The sequence below is a fragment of the Lutra lutra genome, chromosome 14 (genome assembly GCF_902655055.1).
Source record: "Lutra lutra chromosome 14, mLutLut1.2, whole genome shotgun sequence".
Lineage (NCBI taxonomy): Eukaryota > Metazoa > Chordata > Mammalia > Carnivora > Mustelidae > Lutra > Lutra lutra.
Window position 1 is genome coordinate 83412577 of NC_062291.1, and position 23038 is coordinate 83435614.

Genomic DNA, 23038 nt, shown 5'->3' on the forward strand with positions numbered 1-23038 from the left:
CTCACATGAAATATTAACCACGTAATTTGATTTCAAAATGTACTATGCAATTGTCCTCTGTAGGAGACACAGAAGTTAGAGCAAACAGCACAGCCCAAGGCTTCAGGCCCCCATGCCTGCCTGACCAGCAACTCTATGAGCTCTTAGATAAGCTCACAGCTGGATGTCACTGTGGACCTTAGAGTAATACTTTTAAAACCCAAGTCAGAGCATGCCTTCCCCTACTCAAAACCTCCCCTGGGCTCCTGACTTCAACGTGAGTTACCATGGCTTCAGCATCCTCTCGTCTGGGATGCCATCCCCCACTATCCCCTCATTCATCAGCTCCTGACTGGCCTCTGTGCTGTTCTCAAACACCCTCCACACATCCCAGACTTGGGATTTTGTTCTTTCCCAAATTTCTCATACCTCACGTCATTCCTTCCTTCGTGTCTCTCAAATGTCCCTTTTTCCCAGAAGTCTTCTCTGGCCATCTATACAATGCAAGACAGCTCCATTCTACCCCCTTCCTTCAGTTTATATTTCTTTGCAGAGCACACCACCACCTGGCAATCTATATCTTTGTTTGTCTGCCCACCTCACCCCAAGTAGGATAAGAGCTTTGTGTGCAAGGTCTTTGACTGCTTGTGGCCATCGTCCAGCCCCTAGAATGGTTTCTAAAACACAATGTTTATCTAATAAGTATTTGTTGAATTGCACTTTTTAGGTCTACCCCCATGATACAAAGAGATGAGGAACATCAACGGTCAATTCAGCAAGTAGGTATTGAAGTCTTACTAAGTATTTCACTGGCGTGGGCACTGGAAAATGATTACAAGATAATAAACCTGGGTCCTTTTTTGTTTTCCATTCAGAGTTCCCAGCAGGAACTGCCTCCGGCTAACCTAAATCAATCCCACTGGGGGAGCTCACAGAATTGCTGAGAAGACTGAGAACCGGGGCAGGCACAAAGAGGGCTCCTGGGAACTAAACAGCAGAGAGTCAGGAATGGTCTTATAGCCACACACGCAGTTAAGGTAAGAACTTTGAGCCACGTCACCTGTGATGGTTTCTTTTCTCCCTATGGTTCTCATTCCAGGGCCAAAGTTTTAGGAAAGAGCTTCTGGTAGCTCACATTTAGGATTTATGCTGAAAGTCTGGAGCAGGAAGAGGAAGAGCCTGACAGGAAATCTGCCTAGGGATCACTTGACTTTCCACAATGGGGAACAGGCATCCATATTTATTTCCAACAAGGCTGAGTGCAGTAGGAATAAATATCCCTGGAAAGAACTTTGCATGGTGGTAGGACACAGAAAAGGACCTTGGGCAGCCAAAGAACTTTGCATGCTGGTAGGAGACAGAAAAGGACCGTGGGCAGCCAACCTTTGGGCAGCCAAAGATGGACAAGTACCCACTCTACCTTTGCCCTCAAGGAGCTGGCAGTGTTTTCTCTTCAATCACAGCTGACAGATGCATCAAGTTCAAGGGCTCAATGGCCATGCTGACACAGAGAGAGGCAGAGGTTCTGAGGAGGGTGCCGGATGGGAACCTAGAATCCCCAGACACTCTTCCTTATGGGGAGTAAAGAGATTACATTTAAGCAGACACTGGTCTACCCCTTCCCATGGGGCCTCCGGGCCTAGCCTTCTAGAATAGGAATTCAGAAAATGTCTAGGAGCCAGAGCAGCACTTCCTCATGTATGTTCCCTTTGACACTTGTCCCACAAGGTGCCCATCATGCAAAGGTCAAGCAGGCTTCCAGAACCCGCACAAACATGCCCTTGACACACTAAATAAAACACCTCACCCTGGTAACCCCCTGTTTCCCAAGAGGACTTGACCAAGTGATGTTTTTATAAAATACAATAAGTATTTGACATCCCACGTCAATGGTAAACACTAGAATATCATTTGGGAAACCTGACCCAGAACACAGTGGTCTGTTAGGCTGAGTCTCCTCTATCATCCATCCTACATCTGATTGGTTCCAAGTATTCTGAGGAAGAAGAGAAATTCAGAGGGCAGGAGTATGGGGGAAGCAGTACTAGGTCAACACAGTGTAAGTCCTTTCTCAAAAGTCTGACCTTATTTGGGCAACTCCTTAATTTCCCTGAAGATATCAAGGACTCAAAATGAGATAGAGAGTGGGCAATGCAGACTTTAACTTGAGGACTGAAATTCAGCCACTTAATTTCTTTACATTGTTCACCAGAATTTTTACTGCAATCTTGGGTTCCTACAGTGGGTGGTTTGGAGATTAGAGCCTTCCCACGGAATGCTGGGTTACTTCTCAAAGCATGGAAAGGCCTCAGACTTCCTTCTCTTCCCAGTGTACAATGCACTGTCCTCTGTTGCAAAGACAGATTATCATGGAAAGCCGACCTCAACCTCATCCTCCCTGTCCGTTCTGCCTTCCAACCCTCCCAGCCCAGGAAAATCCTTCTGAGACCATGTGCCTCCCAGAACCCACGGTGGTCCTGGTGAGGAAGGAGGGAAAGAGGTCACCTGGCTGGCTAAAGCACTGAGAACAGCAGCTTCAGGTAAGCTCAGGGGTGTGGATTCCTGGGGTCTGGTCAGACACTGATTGAGCCTCCTACCTTGTCATGTGAAAGGCTCATTCCTGTGCTAATAAAATCTTCTCCAGGCTTTAGATATGTTCTTCCAACTTAAGAAAGGATTACTGCATCTTTGATATCACAATTAAAATGGATCAGGAGGGAGAAATAATGATTGATCCTTGAACTATTGTGCTGATCTGTTAAAACTGCTGAGATATGCCTCGAGCAGAAACACTGAATCACAGGGATCGATAACCCAGCCGTGTCAGTGTGGCGGCTGCGGCTTCCCAGGTAGGCTGGTGCTCGCAATGAAAGAGACAGGGTTGGCTTTAAAACCGCTTCACCAGGAGTACGTAACCTTGGTTTCTAAGTGAAAGGGTAACTGTCCTTGGGGCTGTCAACACCGCCAAACTTTCCCCTGGTTCTCTGCAAGGACATCCCCACCCAGCGGCCATCTCAGCGGCCATGACGAAGGCCATCTTGCTAAACAGGAATAAGACTCAATGAAACCAGGTCGGCCACAGAAGAGCAGTGATTTAAAAAATAAATAAATAATGGAGATAAACCAGTTACTTTAAGTTCTGAAGAATAGTTCCAGTTTACTGCCCCACGTGGATGATTAGTAAAACCTCACCGTGGCCCGTGTTCGTGGAATGGACACACAAGGTCCTCGGATTCGCCGGGAGTTCTGCCTAAATCAAAGCCTTGAGGCAGCCTAGCCCTTTCTCATCTCCGTGTGGTTCATGCCTCCAGTCCCGAAGCCAGACGGAAGCTCCAGAATTCTGGCCGCTCCAAGTTAAACAACAGAAGGTGAGGCGTGGGGCAGAGGGAGACCCATGACGGGAGAAAAATCACTGCGAGTGTACGTCTGTGCATGACAGTTGCAGGTAAGACGGGGAGTGTCTAAGGGGCCAAGGTCACGCACTTGCATCCCTCTTGGCACCCCCAGCGAAGAGAAAACTCCGATACCAGCTCCTCGGCAGAGCCTAGTTTCATGTCAACATGAATATAACTGCTCATGAATATTTCTGAGCATGCCGGGCCACTTTTCTCTGAAGAGGGGGCCTGCCTGTTCTTGTCAAAACTAGCAGTTGTCTCTCAGGAAAATGCAGGGAATTTTAGCCAGTCTGTAAAGCCTAGGTATGCTCTTGTCATGAAGATAGGCTCCTCAGCCTGATGCATGAGAATTCCTTCTGGGGCACTTATGAAGCCTGGGTCCCAGCCCAACTTGATCGGGTCATTCATCAAGTCTTTGCTTGGGTTTTTCATTGGTCAAATAAGGCAAGGAGGTCCCTAAAAGATCTCTTTGGCTTTCACATTCTTGGGGTCTCCAAATGCCCAAGGTCTGCATCTTATTTGTTTATGTATTTTCAGGCCTTTCTCAAAGTAGATGCCTATTCAATGCTGGGGGGAGTGGATGGGTGGGAGGACGGAAGATTGAACATTTGGATGGATAGAAAGAAGGAAAGAAGGAAGAAAGGAAGATAGGAAGGAAGGGAGGGAGGGAAGGAGGGAAAGAGGAAAGGAAGGAAGGAGGGGAGGGGGAGGGAGTGGGGGGATGGAGGGAGGGAAGGAAAGAAGGGAGGGAGGGAGTGTTGGGGGAAAGGAAAGAATGCTGTTGGGTGATTGGAGGCTTTGTTTGTCACTAGTTCACGTGTTCCTTATTTGTGGAGAATTCTAGCACTCCAAATGCACCCTTGGCTTGAGTTTCGACCATCACTGGGAACACTGAGCCAAGGGGAGGGGTGCTGATCTTGCTAGAGGTCAGCCTTCAGGATGAGTTTCATCGGCCCCTGCCTCTCAGCACCGAGAACGGCTCAATAATAAGTAATTCGGGACTGATGTGCCGAGCGGACAGTTCTGAATATTGGCAGTCACCACTCCTACGCTGGGAGTCTCCTTGGCCATGTACCATCACCTTCCCGTCCTTCATCTGGTCCCCGCAGCTTCTCTGAGACCAGGCTTACCTACCCACCACTCACTCTCAGCTGTCCTCACAGGAGTGCGACTGGCGATCCCAGTTCAGTAGGGAGGGCTGGGCTGTGACCAGATCATTCCTTACAAACACCAAGCTCCTTCCAACGGGCCACCCTCGCCTGCAGAAGTAGCAGCATCTGTCACTTACATTTGTCCTACCACTTGCCACACCCTGGCCCCTGGAGAGACCTGTGAGTGGCCCTTGTGGAAGAAACTGTGGTCTAAGCAGGGTTCTCCACGATGCGCCTGATACAGAAATTAAGATTCCACACACAGGCCAGCTTTCCCTAGCGTCACACCCTCATTGAGATTAGAAGGCAGAGGCAGCCTTCGGGGATGGCATTTAGGGCCCCAACTGCTCATGAATGATGAAGGCTGATTTCTGCAGCATTAATTCACCATCATTGACCTCTTCTTGCATTAATTGTGAAGGGTGAAAACTTTTATAATGACTTAGCTTCTTAAATGCTAATTTCATCTTTTCGGTGCAGGAACGAGAAGCCCAGCTTATCCCCGCTAATAGGACGACAGAAGCAGACACCCTCCAGCAAAGATGTCTGATGGACACATTCTAATGAAGGGGAAACATCTGGCCAGAGACCATGTTCGGCGTCCTCAAACAAGACCCCTGCTTTGCGCACAACATATCTCAATTATCAAGAAAAGTCTGCACAGAGACAAATGGCAGGTGTTAACAGCAAGAGCAGGACAGGCAGCTTCCAGCTGCCCGACAGATGCAGACATCTGAAGGGATCTTTCTTTATGCAACGGCTTGAAAGGGGGAAAGTTTTCAAAGTAATTTTACATTCCACATACTTAAAATTTTTGTTAAACTTATCAGAAAACCCAATGTTCACAAGGGATGAGAAGCCATTTGTAGAAAAATGGGCTTATAAATAATAGGGTTCGGCATGCTTGGTATTCAGTGTGGCTAGGAAACACTTTCCCGTCAGTAAATGCACATACTTTGTATTCAGCAAAGACAGGAGCCACCCACCCTGTGGAGCTCTGTCCAGGGGTGGGGCCAGGCAGCTCGGGGTTTGAGGAGTGCCAGCTGCAAGGAGAGGTAAGCAGGCAGGAGGGGTCTCAGACCCCAGACACGGTCCATGAACCTCTCTGCTAGGGAGCCTTCCTTTTGCATTCACCAAGCTCTCTTTTAACTTGCAAATATTTCTCAGAGTCCTATCTTACACTTGCTACATACAATTGTGCCTCTTTTTTTCCGCTGCAAACGCAGATAGTAAAAGGAGCAATCACTCATGCATGTACTTTATACTAGGTATGGTGGGTGTCAACATGACCTTGTTTAATGCCCTCAATGGCCCTGCTACGCAGGGACTAACACTGACCCCATTTTCGTAACAAGAACACTGGTCAAAGAGCCCAAAAATCCCCGGGCCCTCTGCATATAACCTGTTCACTACTCTGCCTTTATGTCAAAGACCTTCATTCAACAAAATCTGACTGGATGCCCAAGAGTGCGGAGTCTAAGATGCTGGGATGCAGAGGTCCCAGCGTGGCCCCAGTGTGGTCGCCCTGGGCGTGGGCTGATGGTGTTTTGGTGGGGAAGCCGAGGAGGAGGGAGAGGTGACTGTCTCAGACGAGGTGGCCTGGCAGGCTTCTGAGAAGTAGCAGAGGGATCCTGGGGTTAGGGATGCTGAATCGGCAGGAGGAAGGCACACAGGCTGAGGACAAAGAAGAGAAGGAAGGGCAAAGCCTTTGCTCATGTCTATCTGACAGGTCCCAAGCTTGTCTAGTCTGAGGTGGACAACCCCGTGAGCGGCCTCACCAGCCCTGCGGCCCCAGCAAGCACGTGGTGACGGCCAGCTTGCACGCAGCCGGCCTGGGCTCAAACCTGACATGAAGCAGTCCCGAATCACGGTGGGCTCCTAACCACCCAGGGCCCGCTTCCCCAGTCTGGACTTGGGGTGACCATCAGTACCTCCAAGGAGGAGCGAGAGGATTAAAGGGGGCGCTGGTGAGGCAGCTTCCTCAATTCCTCCCTTCTCTTGCCACCCACCCCAACCCGTAGGTGCAACCTGGAGACTCCATTTCCAACCCCTGCGTGGCCACGTCCAGCACCCCCAGGCCACCACTCTCATCACACGCTCCCTTCTCTGGATGGCTGCTGTGGGCCTTGAACTTGTCTTCCTGCACTCAAGCCTGCCCCCCACCCCTGCCATCAAGGAGTGGAAGAAGCCTCAGGCTCCTCGCCCCTACGGACACTCGTCCACGCCTCTGGCAGGGGCCCTAGCATTTTTGTACTTGATGCTCTTGCACTCTATGTCCCAGACAAGTTCACCCTCCCTGCGGCCCCATGACACCTGAATCTGCCTTCACACATGCAGGTGGGCTTCTCACAAAGCCAAATGACTCAGGATGCGTAAGGTTCAACCCTTCAGTTGGGTCCGTGGTACACAGAAACCCACCAGGCTGGCCAGCCCTCCAGGTTCTGCCTGATCACCACTCCAACCATGTCTCCTATCCCCTACTTCTTTGCTATGATCAAACCAAACCAGCTTTCCTTTTCCCATCCTGAACATGTCAGGCTCCTCCTTCCCTAAGAAACTTTGCACATCATGCTTCCTCAGCCTGAAACAGTCCCCACTCCAGCTCCCCATATGGCAGACTCCTTTCCACCCTTCCAGACCTGAAGCAGTCACCCATCTGTGTTTCTCTCTCCTCTCCTTGTTATAATTATTTTCTTTTTTCAGTCTTCCAAGATTCATTGTTTACACATCAAGCAATAATTTTGCTTATTTGTCTGTCTACTTGATTTTTGTCCATCCTGAACCTCTAGAATATAAATATTAGGAGGGCAAGTTCGCTTGGTGTCATGTTCAACATTGCACACCTCGTGCCCAGCACAGTTCCTGGCACATGCTGAGTACTCAGTAAAAGGGGACTGCCATCCTGATTTATCCAATCTCTATCTTCCAGGACTTTGAGATCTCTGAACTTCCTGGATGGCAGGGTTTTGAACAGTGAATGACTGAAATGGAAGACAAGTAGCACAAACACCAAGACCCAAGGAGCAGATGTAGAAACAGAAGGACGAAGACTATGAAACCGTCAAGAAGGAGCCACCAAGTAGAGCTTCCTCTGTAGGCCAAGGACTAAGCCACTGCTTAGTGGCAAAAACAGATGGGGCAGATGTCCGTGGGGGACCAGACACTGTCCCTGTTTATGTGGCTACAGGGGCCCCAACAGAGCTGGAATTGCCAACATTCTAGGGAGCAGAATCCCAAGGCATATAAACAGGCAAAATTCACATGGAAGAGATGGGATTGGAAACCTTCAAGGGTGACTTTCAAGAGACACCAAGTCTCCTGGACTCCAAAACCAGAGGTCCTATAGGTAATCAATGACTAACCAGACTCAGACCCAGATCTGGCCAACTGACTAGGAGGTATTACCTTCCCAAGACTACGTGTTGTCATGTATCCATTGAACAGCTATTGATTGGGTTCCAGACCTGCCAGGCATTGGGGCTGCAATGACACACGTGACGTGTGTGGTCCCTAGACACGTGTGGCCCCAGACCTGTGGGCAGGCAGCATTCATCATGCATTCACCAAGGGCCAGGCACAGGTGCACTTAGCATGAGTGTGCCCCACTGCATGAACTCCCATCACAAAACTCAGAGTAGAACCCTATCTTAGGGAAGAACAGTTCAGCAACCTCATACATAACTAGACATCTTTGAATCGCAATAATCTTATCTATTGAATGGGCAGAAAAGTACCTTCGCCATGGAGTGGTTGTAAAAAAAAAAAAAAAAGCACAAACCCTGTCCATGCCGATTGCTAGATGCATCGTTGGTAGATGGATGCTGGACTGCTAGACTGCTGCATGCATCGTGGTAGGTGGATGCTAGATTGCTAGACTGCTAGGTGCACCTTTGGTAGATGGACGGCGTTAAGAATTCCAAGTCCCTGCATCCCCCATAGCCCTCCCTTTTCAGAGGTGAGGTTTTCACCTCTAGATTCTGAGTTCCATGATTTGACTTGCTGTGGCTTGAAGACATGCTTCTGCACTTCTTTTTCTGTCTTGTCCCCGGCCTTCACCGTGGGAGCATTCCCAAGCAGCCTGCTTGAGCCATCCTTCCCCGCGGACAGCCTGCTGACCCCCACCACATAAGCACACCCAAACAAGACCAAAGCCAAAGACAAGAACCAGGAGCCAGAATTGTCAACCTGTGCTTAAAGAGTCAAAGAAATGTTTATGCTTCTATGAGCCAATGAGTCTTGGAGATGGTATGTTTTTGGCATGACTGTGGTCTCAGGCATGTGAATCCTATTGCTGGTGTTTATATCTTCTCTCCCTCTAGGTTCTCTGACAAACTGGCCTTTCTGGAACTCCATGGAGCCTGGTCTGACACCAGGACCTGCAGCCAACACCCGGATGTGGCCCTCACCACTGTCGCCCACATGATAAAACCTGTCTGGGAAGGTACAACATAGCAACTCTGCAGGCATTTTCCATCATCTTACAATAATTGCCCAGAGACCCATGAGACCCATGAGGACCCATACAGAATTTTGCTGTTGGACAGGATATGTTATAGAAGAGAAGATGGAGGATGTTCCACAAATTGCCAGGGGGCTCCCTGGGGAAGGTACAGGAGTGTCTGCCTGAGACAGAGCAGCACCCAGGGCAAGGAAGTCTGCAGACATCTGCTGAAGGGTTCAGAAGCACAGGCCAAGGGTGTAGCCTGACCCATCCTTGGGGTGGTCTTCCCAGATGGCCTAGGACAGGGACAAAGTTGGCCACTGCAGGGCTCCTGGCCAAGGAAGGTATAGGGCATGAGGCTCTGGGATAAGCTAGGAGAAGTGCACCCCGGTCTGGGATAAAGCTGTAGGGATAAAGGAGAAGGAAGCCAAGGGAACAGGCTGAGCATGGAGACCAACTGTGGGGTCACTTATGAATAGAGATGTCTAGCTGTGGCAGACCTGGAGTGAGCCCAGTGGTCATCTGGCAGGTAGTCCTTCTATCCTTGTGCTTTACCTCACCCTTCCCCTGCTCTTGTGTCCCCCAGCCTCACCTTCTCTCTCCTCCTCCAACATGCAGCTCAAATAGAATACTCCAGAAAGAATATAAGAGCATAACCTGTAAGTACCAGTATATTTTGGCAGGGGTAGGCATTTAGAGCCTGCAATGCTCATTTAAATATCAACAATGAACATTAGTCACTCAGCATTAGGGAAATGCAAATCAAAAGTACAATGAGAGATCTAAACTCACCCCTGTCAGGACAGCTATTACCAATGATCTCTCTGATATGAGGACTTTGAGAGGCAGGGAGGGGGGATTGTGGGGCAGGGAGGGGAAAAAAATGAAACAATATGAGACCGGGGAGGGAGACAAACCATAACAGACTCTTAATCCCAGGAAACAAACTGAGGGTTGCTGGAAGGGAGGGAGTCAGAGGGATGGGGTGGCAGGGGGATGGACACTGGGGAGGGTATGCGCTATGGGGAGTGCTGTGAATTGTGTAAGACTGATGATTCACAGACCTGTACCCCTGAACCAAATAATACATTATATGTTAATTAAAAAAAAAAAAAAGCTAGGGGGAAAAAGAAGTAACAAATGCTGGCAAGGATGTGGAGAAATTGGAAACCTTGTTTCCCGTTGTTGGGAATGCAAAATTGTACAGCCACCACAGAAAACGGTGTGGGTTTTTTCCCCAAAAGTTAAAAATCAGAACCACCCTGGGATCCAGCAATCCCACTTCTGGGTATTTATCTGAGGAACTGAAATCAGGATTTTGAAGTTATACTCACAGCCCCATGGTCCCCGCAGCACTATTCACAAAAGTCGAGATGTGGAAACAACGGATAAAGACAATGTGGGAAATGTGCACGATGAGATACTCCTCAGCTCTCAGCAGGAAGGAAATCCTATCGTATGCAACAACGCGCACGGACCTGGAGGACACCAGGCGAGTGAAGCGAGCCAGTCCCCGAAAGACAAACCCTGCGCGATTGCACGTCCGTGACGTGTGTGAGAAGGTCGGATTCCTAGAATCAAAGCCGGGGGTGGTGACGGCCGGGGGCAACAGGGAGGGGAAGATGGGGAATTACTGATCAATGGACATGAGGTTTTGGTTAAGCAATGTGCGCAAGAGATCGGCTGTACAACACTGTATCCGTAATCAGCGCTCGGCCAGGGTTCATGTAACACATTGTCACGTGGGTAGACCTTATGTTAAGTCTTCTCGCCACAGTAAAATAAGCTTTTACCAAATGGTTGGGATTAGTGTTTTCTATCTAAGATGACTGCTCCTTGAAATAACGACGCACAGTAGGTGTTATTCCACCATTACAAATGGTGAAACTGAGTCTCACAGAGCTCTATCAAGTCGTCCAATGTCAAAGAGTGAACAGTGAAGGAGCTGGGATCGCCCAAAGCCCCCTAGTCTCGCCCCCCACCCCCGATGCTGACTCCGGTCTTGTTCCCGAGGGCAGGGACATCATCCTCTGACCCCAACTGTAATTCACCCTCAGACACCCTGCGTTCGGAAACCGCGTACCCAACCCCATCGCAGGGCACAGCTTTCTGGAAGTGAGCGCCCTGACCCCGGCCCTGCCTGCGTCCAGAGCTGTCCAGGAACAAGGCTCGGCCCCTCAGTAGGCTGACAGTCAGTCTCGATGTTTAATCACCGCCTGAGACTGTCTCCTCAGTCCCATAAAAAGAACAAATCTACCCGGGGCACGCGCGAGGCATTAGAGAGGGCCTCATTCACAGCTGAGTGAGTGGCTGGAGCCCGCCGGGGCGGCCTAAGGAACTGAAAGAAACCCTGAGCTGAGGGTCATTAAAGCAAAGCCATTTAATACCGGAAAGGGAAGGGAAGTTTAAAAGCATCGTCCCATTATACTCTCTGCCACATCCCCTCTTCCAGCTGAAACCCAGGGCGCACTCCCACCCCTTCTCCCTTCGCGGGGCCAGGGGCCAGCCCTCCCCCTGCAGAACCAGCCGCTGAAGCTCCGAGGCACCGAGGGCAGCGCTTTCCGGAGAGCCCTCGATGAGGCAGGATTTAGGAACCCGACAGCCGATCGATAGAGACTCGGGGGAGGGCTGTAGGTGGAAACGGCCTGTCCACGGTGATAACCTGCTCATTCCACGGGGCTCTGGGTTAACGATGGGCAGCCTCCACGTTCAGAGAGAAAGCAATCAATCCGTATCCCAATGCTCTGTGCGCTCCCCGCCGAGTCCTGCAGGGGGTGGTTTTCAAATCCTGCTCGAGGCGGCAGCCTGGCTGGACCTGCAGACCTCCCCCCCACCCCGCCGGGGACAGGGCCCCCCGCAGCCAGGGCACCTCTGTTCGGTCTGTCTCCCAAACTGGCTTCCCACGAGGTTCCATCTGAAGAAAGAGCTCCACTTAAAAATAGCCTGAGCCGCTTTAAGGAAACTCAGCCCTCTGCGGTCAAGGTAGTTTGGGGAGAACAGCTAGTTCTCCGCAGAAGCTTTTACGATAAGATTCAGGAGCTCTCTCCTCAGCACAGAGGTCAGGTGGCGCTGGCAGATGCCAGCCTAAGGCCGAAATGTTCCGGGAGGTTTCATAAACATAAGGTCTCCTCCTGTGCCCACGGTAGGCACATGACACGAAGCCGAGGCCTTTTCCAGAACAACGGCCTCTTTGAACACAGAAGCCAGCTCCTACCTGTCAAATTACTCCAACACAGAAACACAGTTTTTACCAGGAAACACCACGTCTTTGCACTCCCCTGGAAGCTGGAATGGGGTAGTGGCGCTAATTTTCTTTTTCTAGCAGCTGTCACCTTTGACTGCGAGCTCTCTCTGGGCCAGGCACGGGCCGCCCACCTCCAGGCCCCGGCCCTGAGGGCAAGGGGCCACCTGCACCTGCACCCAGAAGGAGAGAGAGACCGCCGGCGGGAAGCAGGAGAGGAGGAAGCGAGTCGGGAGATACTCTGGTCAAAAGCAGGTGCTTTGCAAGAACCATCTTACAGCCAGCACCGGTGTATTTACTGTATGTACCTAGAGGTCAAACAGGCGGTGGGGGTAGACGGTGTTGCTCTGTTCGGGAGGCCCTTTCCTCCGTGTCCCCATCCCCTGGGCTCAGCCACAGTCCAGCTGCCAGAGAAATTCTCCTCTTGTGCTGCAAAGCCGGACACTAACATGACCATTATGTTCAATAACATGAGAAGCTTCAAAAACACATTTAATTCCACGCGTCACTTTCGATTTGGGCCGCCTTTGTTTATGTACTTATTTCTTTTAAGAATCTCCTTTAGTGGCCAGCAGGGCACGAAGCTACTCAAACCTGTAACACGTTAGCTCATGGGGGGCCTGGGGGGCTCAGTGGGTTTAAGCCTCTGCGTTCGGCCCAGGTCATGATCTCAGGGTCCTGAGATTGAGTCCGAACATTGGTCTCTCTGCTCAGCAGGGAGCCTGCTCCCCCCTCCCCCTCTGCCTGCCTCTCTGCCTACTTGTGATCTCTTGTCTGTCAAATAAATAAATAAAATATTTTTTTAAAAAATATCTGCGACGTGTCAGCTCTTCAACAGGTCCGTCTCTCCACGCCCCATGCACAGAATTGTACAGGATTTCACTGCAACACGCAGCGCTCGGCGCAGCCGGGCCCACAAAGCTGGGGGTGCGGGTGGCCTTTTATTTGCAACCTTTCCCCAGTGACATCAACCCTTCGGAAGGAGTGTGGGACTTTGACAGTTATTTGTAAATGTTCTTTCTCTCTCTCGGGACGTACACCTAACAGTAAGGAAGTAGAAACCTATGAGCTTCTTTAACTTAAGGCAGCTGAACATCCCACCAACAATCGTGCGTCAGCCCCCCGGGCTCAGGGCTCGGCAGCAGGCAGGTGACGCCACCAGGAGAGAGATGGGTGACACCTGACGAAGGAGACTTGGAAACCTGAGGCCGGAAGGGAACGTCGCACCAATTCAGAGAGGAAGAAGAAGACAGGGCGGAAAGGGGCGCGTACACAGTGTCCCAGAGTGTCCTCTTAAAGTCCTTCTAAGTCAGCCCCGGGGATGTGCCTGGCCCCTGTCCCCAGGGCACTCCAGGCTCCACAGGTGACTTAGCTCCTTCTTCGCCCCACCTGGCTCATCCCCCCAACAGCCACTTACGGCACACCTAGCTTGGTACAGGGGCTAGCAGGCAAAATCCAAGCTCCCGCGCAGCTCATGGTCTGCATGGGGGAGCAGGTGTTTATCAAGTACAAAGAAATACCACGTGATCATCACCCATGCAGCAAGGAAGAGGAAGGGGGACTCCAAGTGCCTGCAGCAGGACTGGTCTTGAGACCAGGGATTCTTCCCTAGGACGTATGGGTGAGACTCTGTAGCCTAGGTCGCTTAGGGGGAAGGGAACGGGCAGCATGGTTGAAGCAAAGAGATCAGCTTGCGCAGGGACCCCACAGAGGAGGCGCACATGGAGAACAGGGGTGGAAGAGAGGGGGAGAAAGGGAAAGAGGGAGCTCAGGGACTGGTGCCCCCAGGGCCTCTCAGACGATAGAATCATCTTCACGAGCGACTGAAGGACGTGGAAAGACTTTAAAGGAGGGAAAAGCATGGCCCACCCAGCTCATGCTGGCCGTGAGTAGGGACTAGACAGAGAAAGCATGGACTACTGCAGCAGTCCGGACCAACATGGCAGCAGGGATGTGTCTCAGAGATGATGAGGAGATAAATCAGAGAGATGTGGTCATGGATTGGACATGGGGGTGTGGCAGGGGCAAAAAGACTCTTAGGTCTCCTGCTTGAGCAACCACATGGATGGCAGTGCCGTTCCTGAGATGGGACGGCAGTCTTAGCTTAGAGAGATATTAGAGCTCCATTGCTTCTCGTGCCCAACCTGAACCCAGTCTAGAACCTGGGTTCCTGCCTTGCTGGGGAATGAGTTCCTGGCTTGCCTCCAATTCCTGAACCTGATGCTGGGACCTTAGGCACTCTGGGCAGGACCTACCCTGAGTCAGGTCCAGCCCATTTCTCTCTCCATGTGCCCCCGCCCTACATTCCCAGGCACCAAGATGTACTCCTCCATCTGAGGACACTATGTCCTCTAGCTGCACGTCCCCAACACTGACCTCGTGCCCATACCTGGCTCTCACCATGCTCTCAGAAGCTGAGTCCAAGCTTTCTCTCTGTCCTCCTTGCCCCAGCAGGGGTGTTAACCCCCAGCTCCCAGACCATGTCATTCTGCCCAGTCCTCCACATCTTCGCTCTCCCCACGCCAGGCCCTCGTGGTGTAAGGCCTACAACTAAGACCCCATATTGTGTGCTGTTTTGACATCCAGTGAAACTAAGAAGGCTTCATCTGGCCAAAGGGCAAATTCCCCTTCCAGCCCCGCTCCCACAGACAAGAGCCCCAGCCAAACAACCCTCCTTCTCACGGGGAGCAGGAGCCGCTCCCGCTCGTCCCTGAGCCGTAGCTTCATTTCCCTTCTGACTCATGGAATTACTCAAACCATCCTATTACATCCTCCCACAGGAGGCAGGGGTCACCTCCCCCCATAGTACAAAGCCTGCATTCGTTCACTTTGTCCTGCAGTGCAAGCCTCATGTGGCCCTGCAGGTGACAGGTGGCTGGTGGCATGCTGGTCCCCGGGGCTATGAGCTATATGTGACCCATGAACTGCCACTGAGTCACCTGCCAGGGGTCACACGTTGTGCCCGGCCACCGCCAACGCGGGGGCGGGAACCCCTCCCTGACCCACAGGACAAAGTTGAGGCAATTAAAACAGCCCTTATGGAAGAGCTCCGTGCTGAGTGACCCCTAGACGTGAAGGAATGACAACTCCGTTTATTTCTTAAAAACACAGCAAACTCCCAAAGACCCACAGGGGCAGTTCACACAAGAGATGCCAGTGCAGTGACAGCTTCTTGGGCTCCACACCTACAGACTCCGCCGCCGCAGGCCTGGGGGAAACCGAGAGACCTGTTTCTGGCTCAGGCTCCACGGAGCCCTTGGACGCCCTCTTCCACTCGGGCACCGTTGCTAGAGCAGAGCATGTTCCTCGCACTGCGATTTCCGTAAAATCTTGTCTCCGTGCTGGAGAGCGTGGGGCTGCTGCTTAGCCATGGGACTCGGGCTTCCAGATGCCCTTTCACCAACAGGTGCTCCTTTCCAGCAAAAGCATGATGCTGGATGCCTGTCTCTCAGACCCAGTCCCTTTGTTCAGTGAGAATACTGATACCCACAGAGGCTCGCCCTGATAGCCATGGCAATGCTTCAGGGAAGATGAATGGACATGATGAGTGGTCCTCCTCGTCCTCCTAAGAATAAGACACAGCGGCCCTCATGGACCCCTACCGGTACCCCCTGCCTCCCCCAGCAGCTGATTCCCACACTTCTAGACGAGCCCCTCTTGCTCCTTGGTACCCAAGAGGCAATGACTAAGCTTCTAGGCCTTGGAGAGGAGACAGTTAACTCTGGCTAGGTGCACGTCTTTCCGACACAGAGCTACACAGACTGGCAAATCTTCAGCTGGGCTCTTTGCTTAGCCCATTATTTTACCAATTATTTTTAAATTAGCTTATGACCAGGTGATGAGTAAAGATGGGGCCAGAGGCAGAAATTCATGTCAGGGGGAAAAGTTTCTTATGGCACTGTGTATAGGTGATCACAACAAAACGGAGGGTCAACACCCAGCAGCCACTAGGCAGAATTCAGGAAGGGGCTGGAGCATAATGGTTCTCCATCAGGGAGCAAGCACGGAACTGTCACACACCCCTGTGACAAAGCCACTTGGTCTCTATTTGCCCCAATAACATTCTACGCAAGTAGGCACAACAGACCCCAATATGTCCCTTTCATCTTTCGCAGAAAAACAGGAATAAATGTCCTTTCTTCTTGGGTAGTCAGAGAAGTGATGCTGCTTTTTCCCACCTGGGTCCCGGACAGAGTGGGCACCAAGCAGCCCATGTAGGAGCCACCTGGGTGGAGGGAGGCTTCCATCCCCCTCCACAAAGGAAGCTGAGTAACAGAACAGGAAAAGCACTTGAAAGAGTCTTAGAAAAACCCAAAGGCAGTTGCTTTCCTTCACAGGTTCTCAACTGCTGTCACAAGATCCAATTCCCAGGCTGCTCTGCACGCTCTCCTGGGAAACTCAAGGAAGGTCCCTGGAGATAGAACTAGCTCTACGTGGTTCCTTCAGTCAAATAATCCTGCGCAAGCCAGTGAAGAACTTGCGTGAGCTGGTCCCTGACCTTGGGAACACAGAGCTGAGTGAGACAAGGTCCCTGCCCTCCAAACCAACAGTCTTGATGAGACAAGTCCACAAGGGAAGAGACAAGTCTACAAGGGAAACAAGGCAATGCAGGAAGGACTCTAATTCTGGAACAAACAAAGCCTTAAGCACCAAGGATGGGCCAGTTGCATCAGGGAACGCATCTGACAAAAGGAAGGATGTTCACACCCGCAAGATCTAGAAGGTGGTTTCAGAAGAGTCCCCATAGGCAAGGAGAGTGATGGGCAAATGTAGGGTCGGATGTGGAGTGGCACTAAATGCTGTGCCCTCTGAGGACCGGTGTGATTTCTAAGCAGAGAAGTTACACTGATTAAAGCTACTCCTAGACCCTGTTCCCTAGATGACTTCTCCTCACAGGCAGGGAGGGATCTGTGAGAATGAGGCAGATGGTGATACAACATGATCAAAACGGCTCCTGCATTAAAAAAAAAAAATCCACATGTTTCTGCCTCAACAATTAGAGCCTGAATAAAAACCAGGTTTTTTAGGGAAAACATAAATATGGTGTCCCTGCTAGACTTTGTTCATAGAGAAACTGCAATTACAGATTGCAGAAGAGAAACAAAATACAATTCACATCCTCTCAAGGTGGTTTTTTTTTGTTTGTTTGTTTGTTTGTTAATTTTTTTATTTTTTTCAGCATAACAGTATTCATTATTTTTGCACCACACCCAGTGCTCCATGCAATCCGTGCCCTCTACAATACCCACCACCTGGTGCCCCCAACCTCCCACCCCCCACCCCTTCAAAATTCTCAGATCGTTTTTCAGAGTCCATAGTCTCTCATGGTTCACCTCCCCTTCCAATTTCCCTCAACTCCCTTCTCCTCTCCATCTCCCCTTGTCCTCCATGCTATTTGTTTCAAGGTGGTTTTTAAGGGGTAACAGACCAACCCTTCCTTGAGGGATAGTCAAGGGTATGTGTTGTGTCGGGAGCTGTATGACTCGATGCTGATGAAAGTGAAAAGTATGGTTATGAAGGGAGCAAATCACTGCTCTTATAAAAGCTGGAGAAGAGAAACAGTGACCCTCAAGTTTTAAGTGAAATATAATGACTTCATCCCACTCATCAATCAAAGACCCACCCTTTAAAAACTGCCAGTTATAAAGGTCGGGCTTAATTGATCAGGAGGGAGAAAATTTTATGCCGTCCCACCTTCCTTCCTAAGCCAAGTGAATTAGTAATTAAAATTTCCCGGTGACCTTCATCAATTACCCTTCCATACATTTCCCGTAAAGGATGCCCCAGCAATGGCTTAACGAAGCACCTGGACCTTCAACCGTTGCTCAGTCCTTAGATTAAGCAGCCTCGTCTGCAGACAGGTAGCTCAGTGATGGGGGAACCAGTGAAAGGAATCTTTTTATAACACACAGAATGGAAATTTCAAAGCGACTTCCTACCTTCCTCTGATTTTGAAAACAGATGTGAGTTTGGGCAGACACCGTCACCCCTCCTACATTTTTTTTCTTTCTTGGTGTTTGGATCCTATTAATCACTGCAATCTGAAGTTTCACACAGGCCAACCAGATGCCAAAGGTCTTGCCAATGGGATGATTTTACCATAAAAGCTCGGCTCCCTGCCCTTCCCACTCTTGGAATTTCCAATGACAGAGACCGCGGTTAGTTGCAGCGTGCAGGCGAAGGAAGCAAAAATGAAAATCCGGAGACCATGTTCCTTTCTGATTTCGTGCATGAGCACTTGAGCCCTGTTTGCACCAGATACTCCCCTGACCTAAGCTTCTGCAACAGGGGCGTACCCCCCCACATTGCTGAGTGCTAGAGTGGCCGGTAGAGATGGGGTGCCCAGAACCACGGTTATCGGAGAGCAAAATTAGACCTGAGCAAGTAGAGAGACTTCTCTAAAAACAAAGTGAGGACAAAGCGAAGTCAGGACAAAGTCGGCCGTGCACTAAGTACCTCACCTTAGAAAACAAAACCCTGACACCGGTGTGTGGTTCCCAGGACAAAGCTGCTCTTCCCTGTCCCCAGCTGTCACCCCCCAGCCGCCACCCCACACACGTGGGCTTTGCAGCTTCATCCTCTGTCCACCCCACTCACGCAATTTCTTTTGCATTAATCCCAGCTGTTCTCATGGCTTCTCACACCCTGCCTGGAAATAATGGTCGCATTGGGTTCGACAACCCTAACCCGTCTTCAGATCGCAACACCAAATTGCCGAATGCTGTCTGGCCATCTAAGGCAGGTGGCCTCTCACGAGGAGAGGATGCGAACCCCACAAATTCAGGATCCCCCCACGAGCACCCCCCTGACTCTATGAACTTCCTGGACCCTGAATTCCCTACCCCACGAATGCCAGCACTCTCTGTCCGGAAACATCTTCCAACCTCCCCCTTACTGCAAACGTTCTGTCTTTTCCCCAGCGCCCCAGTGATCCAACACTCCCGCTCCTGCACTGGACAAAACCCTCATCACCTCTTGCCTGGACTGGCACACCGAGGAGACGTCCTAGAACGTGGGTCAGGTCGTGCATTCTAGGAACTCAATATTTACTGAGTCCTCTTTGGCTTCTCAGTACAGATTGAAAACAAATAAATAACTTACTTTATTTTGGCTCAACCCAATTCAAAGGCTTTCTAAAAACTCCAGCCGTGGGAGCAGGTCCTGAGCCTCCTTCAGAGAGTGAGTCTCCCTTCCGTGGGGCCGTATAGGGTCAGCCTCCTCTGCAGAGACGGCCCCGCTTCTGCATGGGAATGAGTAGGAGGGCTTCTGACATCAGGGAGAACCTGGACAAGAGGACCCACTGGCCCTTCCCAGACTTGATATTCTGGGAGCTGACATCTGCCTGGCCCGTGGGCTCCTTCTGGAAGAACTGCCCTGCTAGCCAGGTACGCAGAGGATCAGACCCTCGGAAGCCACGTTTCTAACATTTGACCTTGCCTCCTGACCTGAGGTGACTGAATCAGGACAGAGCCTGAGAAGGTGATTTGACAGACACAAGCGGCAGGCGGCAGGCAGGAGGCATCGATCGAGCCCTATTTCGGTAGCTCCAGGCGAGGGCCCACACGTTCTCGCTGCCAGAGCCCACGGAGTCCCCTGGGTTCTGGGGCTCTTTGCAACCTGATGGAGCGTCCTTCCACTACGTTCACTGGTTTCCTAACCGTGGTTTCCCTTGTGTGTGTTTCTAGTCCTTGTGACACCTAATTTGATCTAAAACTCTGCTCCCGCGGGCCCCCAAGGCCACAGAGAAGACTGATCCAGGTCTCATCCTCGTGCTGGACCCCTCTCAGGACGGTGGGGCAGGGACTCTCATGCCCAAAGCAAACTCCTGCTCTTCCCCAAGCCACCAAACCGGACCACAGAGAGCCCTGAGGGCACAGGTAGCTGCTCGGGCCAGTTTTCAGAAAAGAGATGTGTCCACGTGCCCTCCTTGACCCAACTTGAGCCAGGCTCCTCTGGGCCTCCGGGGGCCTGTCAAGTCCAGTTTTAGCAAAGAATGCTGCTGAGCCCAGATTTAGAGAGAAACCTGCTGAGCCGGCTTAAAGGACTTTCCCCCACCCCTGACACCAATCGAGCTCTCTCTGGTAATGTTGTAGGCACCACATCCCCCACAATGACCGGCTGCAGACCCCGGGCTGCCCCGGCTGCCTTCAGAGTTGGGCTCAGTTCTCCAATGGGGTTGACATTCTCTCCTGCAGTAGCTCCCAAGTCTGGTCATTTTAGACCAGTTAACAGTGTCATTTTTCTTTAACAGATGGGAACGGCCTTGCAGCCAGATGCACAGAGCCTGGATGGCCCCTGGAGCGTCGGCCAGCTGGGGAAGCAGGAGCCTGACTCTGACAGACACTCGCCTTGATCCACCCAGAGTCAGGCTTCTCCGAGAACTCAATCTGAAAAGGCCTCACCACCCTTGGGCTCTGTCCTTGGCCTATTTAGTCCACTTTTAGAAAGAATCCTGCTGGTTCCATTTAGAAAAAAATCCCCTACCCTTGATATCTGATCAAATTCCTCATCCCGCACCTGTCAAGCCAACTGAGCCAACCCCCCTTACCTCGTAGACTTTTCCCATCCATGGACCCCCATCCTGCTCCTTGGCAGTGAATTCCTACTTTTCCTTATATTTGAAGGGGGGGCAGACTCTCCTTCCTCCTCGAAGACCCCATGTAGTGGTCTCCCTGAATAAAATCTCTTTCTTTCACCCTCTTTAATCAGCGTTATGAGTGATTTTTTTTCTTTAACAACTGCTTGCCTTCTATACGAGAATGCCCAAGAGTTATCACAACCTTTAAGTATCTTTCTATAATTAAAACTTGGAAAATACAGATTTAAAAAGAAAGAAAGAAAAATAAAGAAAGGAGGGAAGGGAAATGGGGAGAAGAGGGAAGGGAGGGAAAAAGCCGGAATATCTGTATCTCCTCCTCTCCTCCTCGCCCGGACTTGCTTGGGCACATCCCCTGCAGCCCGGATGTTAACCTGTGGCCTCTGGGCCAGCACCTGTGAGGTTTCTAAGTCATTAAGCGGCTAAGTACCTCGTGAGCGGACGTCCACCACAGAAGCGTCCAATTAGGCCCATTTCGAGCTAAGCTCATCCTAAGGAAAAACAGACTGACATGTCCACACCTAGGTCAACCGGGACAAACTGTTCTTTCCACGACCTCGAGTGCTCTGAGGAAAATACGACATCCTTCTCAATGTCCCCAACCCCCACTGTGGGGTGCAGGTGGGCAGATCCGCTTCACGAGCCTGCCATTCAGGCCACCAGAAACACCTGCCAGGAGACTCATGTTCTCACCACAAGCAATTTCTGGGCTAGGTTTTCAAAGGGTCCAAACAAAATTCCTGACACTATTAAAGAATAAGCTAGAAACCATGCTTTGGGGCTCTAGGAAGGATCAACTAGGAAAGCTTCTTTCAAATCATATCCTTGTCTTGGGCTGACTGTGTCAGTTACGGAGAGTTATCAGGTCCCTGATATCTTTGATATGGGCGGGCAGTAAGGGGTAACAGAAGAGAGAAGCTATGCACGCGTATAATCACACACACACACACACACACACACACAAGCATGCACATGTACACACGGATATTTTTCATAGAAACCAAGTCACCCGCCACATTTACAAATTAATAAGACCAAGATGAAAAATAAAATTTGGTCCATGAGAACATGCTTTTAGAACTTAGTTTTTGCTAGAGTCTCTGAATTGAAATACTCTGTTAAGCTCAGTCTTTTTACAGTGTCATCAGAAAATGGGACCTAAACTACCATCTGATTCCTCTCACAGACACGCGAAAACAAGCTTGTTTCCACACTACTTACGTTAACAAACTTAATAAAAGTTATGAACTGTAACCACCTCGCTGGTGTGGGAACCGTGTAGGGGCTGTGAACTGAAGCTTCCCGACAAATGATTTATGAAGGAGCAGAGACGATGCCTACACTTAAATTGTGGCTGCTCCAATGCGAGAATATTCCATATTTGTCCCATTACTCATTCCTGGCGGAACCCTGCACCACATTGGCCCGAACCTCCACCGTCTGAAGCAATCTTGGGTCCCAAACGCACTACCTGAGGCAACCGATATTTCTTCTGCATTGTTTGCTTTTTCAGAAACGGCCAACCTAAAAGCCTGGGTGTTTAGAAATTCAAATCAGCTTCAAATCTTGTCAGAGCCACTGAGCTATCATCTTGGGGTGGGGAGAGATGAGGCTCCAAAGCACATTTCGTTATTAATAAAAAATAAAAGAGAGAGACAGCAAATAAAACCTTGAATGGGAATGCCACCCGGTCAAGCCCAGCTCGTTACCTGCGTTTGAAAGACCTTCATTTCTTTCCCAAGCAGAATGATCTTTGGGGGACGAGAAGAGCCGACTGTGGATCTGGAAGATAAACAGAATCCTTCCCAGTTTTATATTTTTATTTGCCAGATATAAAATCTTCAATAACGTGCATTATTATTTTTAAAGCATCCAGAAACGTCTCTAGAATCTCTCCCATCTCCTAAGAACGAACTCGGGTTTTAATGAAGACTTATTTCCATTTTCTCCTGTGTTAACTCTGCAAATGAATAAAGGGTGGGTTTCTGACGATTTCAAAATGCACAAGGAGGAGGAGGGGAGGGAGAAAAACCATAATCACCTAATGCGGATTTTGCCGCGGATTTTCCCAGCAGAGCAAAGGACCACATCTAATATTTCTTTTCTCTCCCATCCTAATGCTGAATGGGTGTTGAGCTAAAATTGGACATTCAATAAATATTGATGAATTGATTAACCACAAGCAATCAAATTTCAGGAATTAGCCTTCAAGGCCCAGTGAAAATAAGATTAATA

General features: G+C 50.4%; 1 protein-coding gene across 2 annotated transcripts in view; it reads right to left on the reverse strand.

The window, feature by feature from the left end:
* C14H10orf90 (chromosome 14 C10orf90 homolog) overlaps window positions 1–23038 on the reverse strand; it is a 203866-nt gene that overhangs the window by 161464 nt on the left and 19364 nt on the right. For both annotated transcript variants that reach the window (XM_047703465.1, XM_047703464.1), the window contains exon 2: window positions 22513–22585. In XM_047703465.1, coding sequence (XP_047559421.1) covers window positions 22513–22585 — 73 coding nt within the window. The remainder of the gene's footprint in view (window positions 1–22512; window positions 22586–23038) is intronic.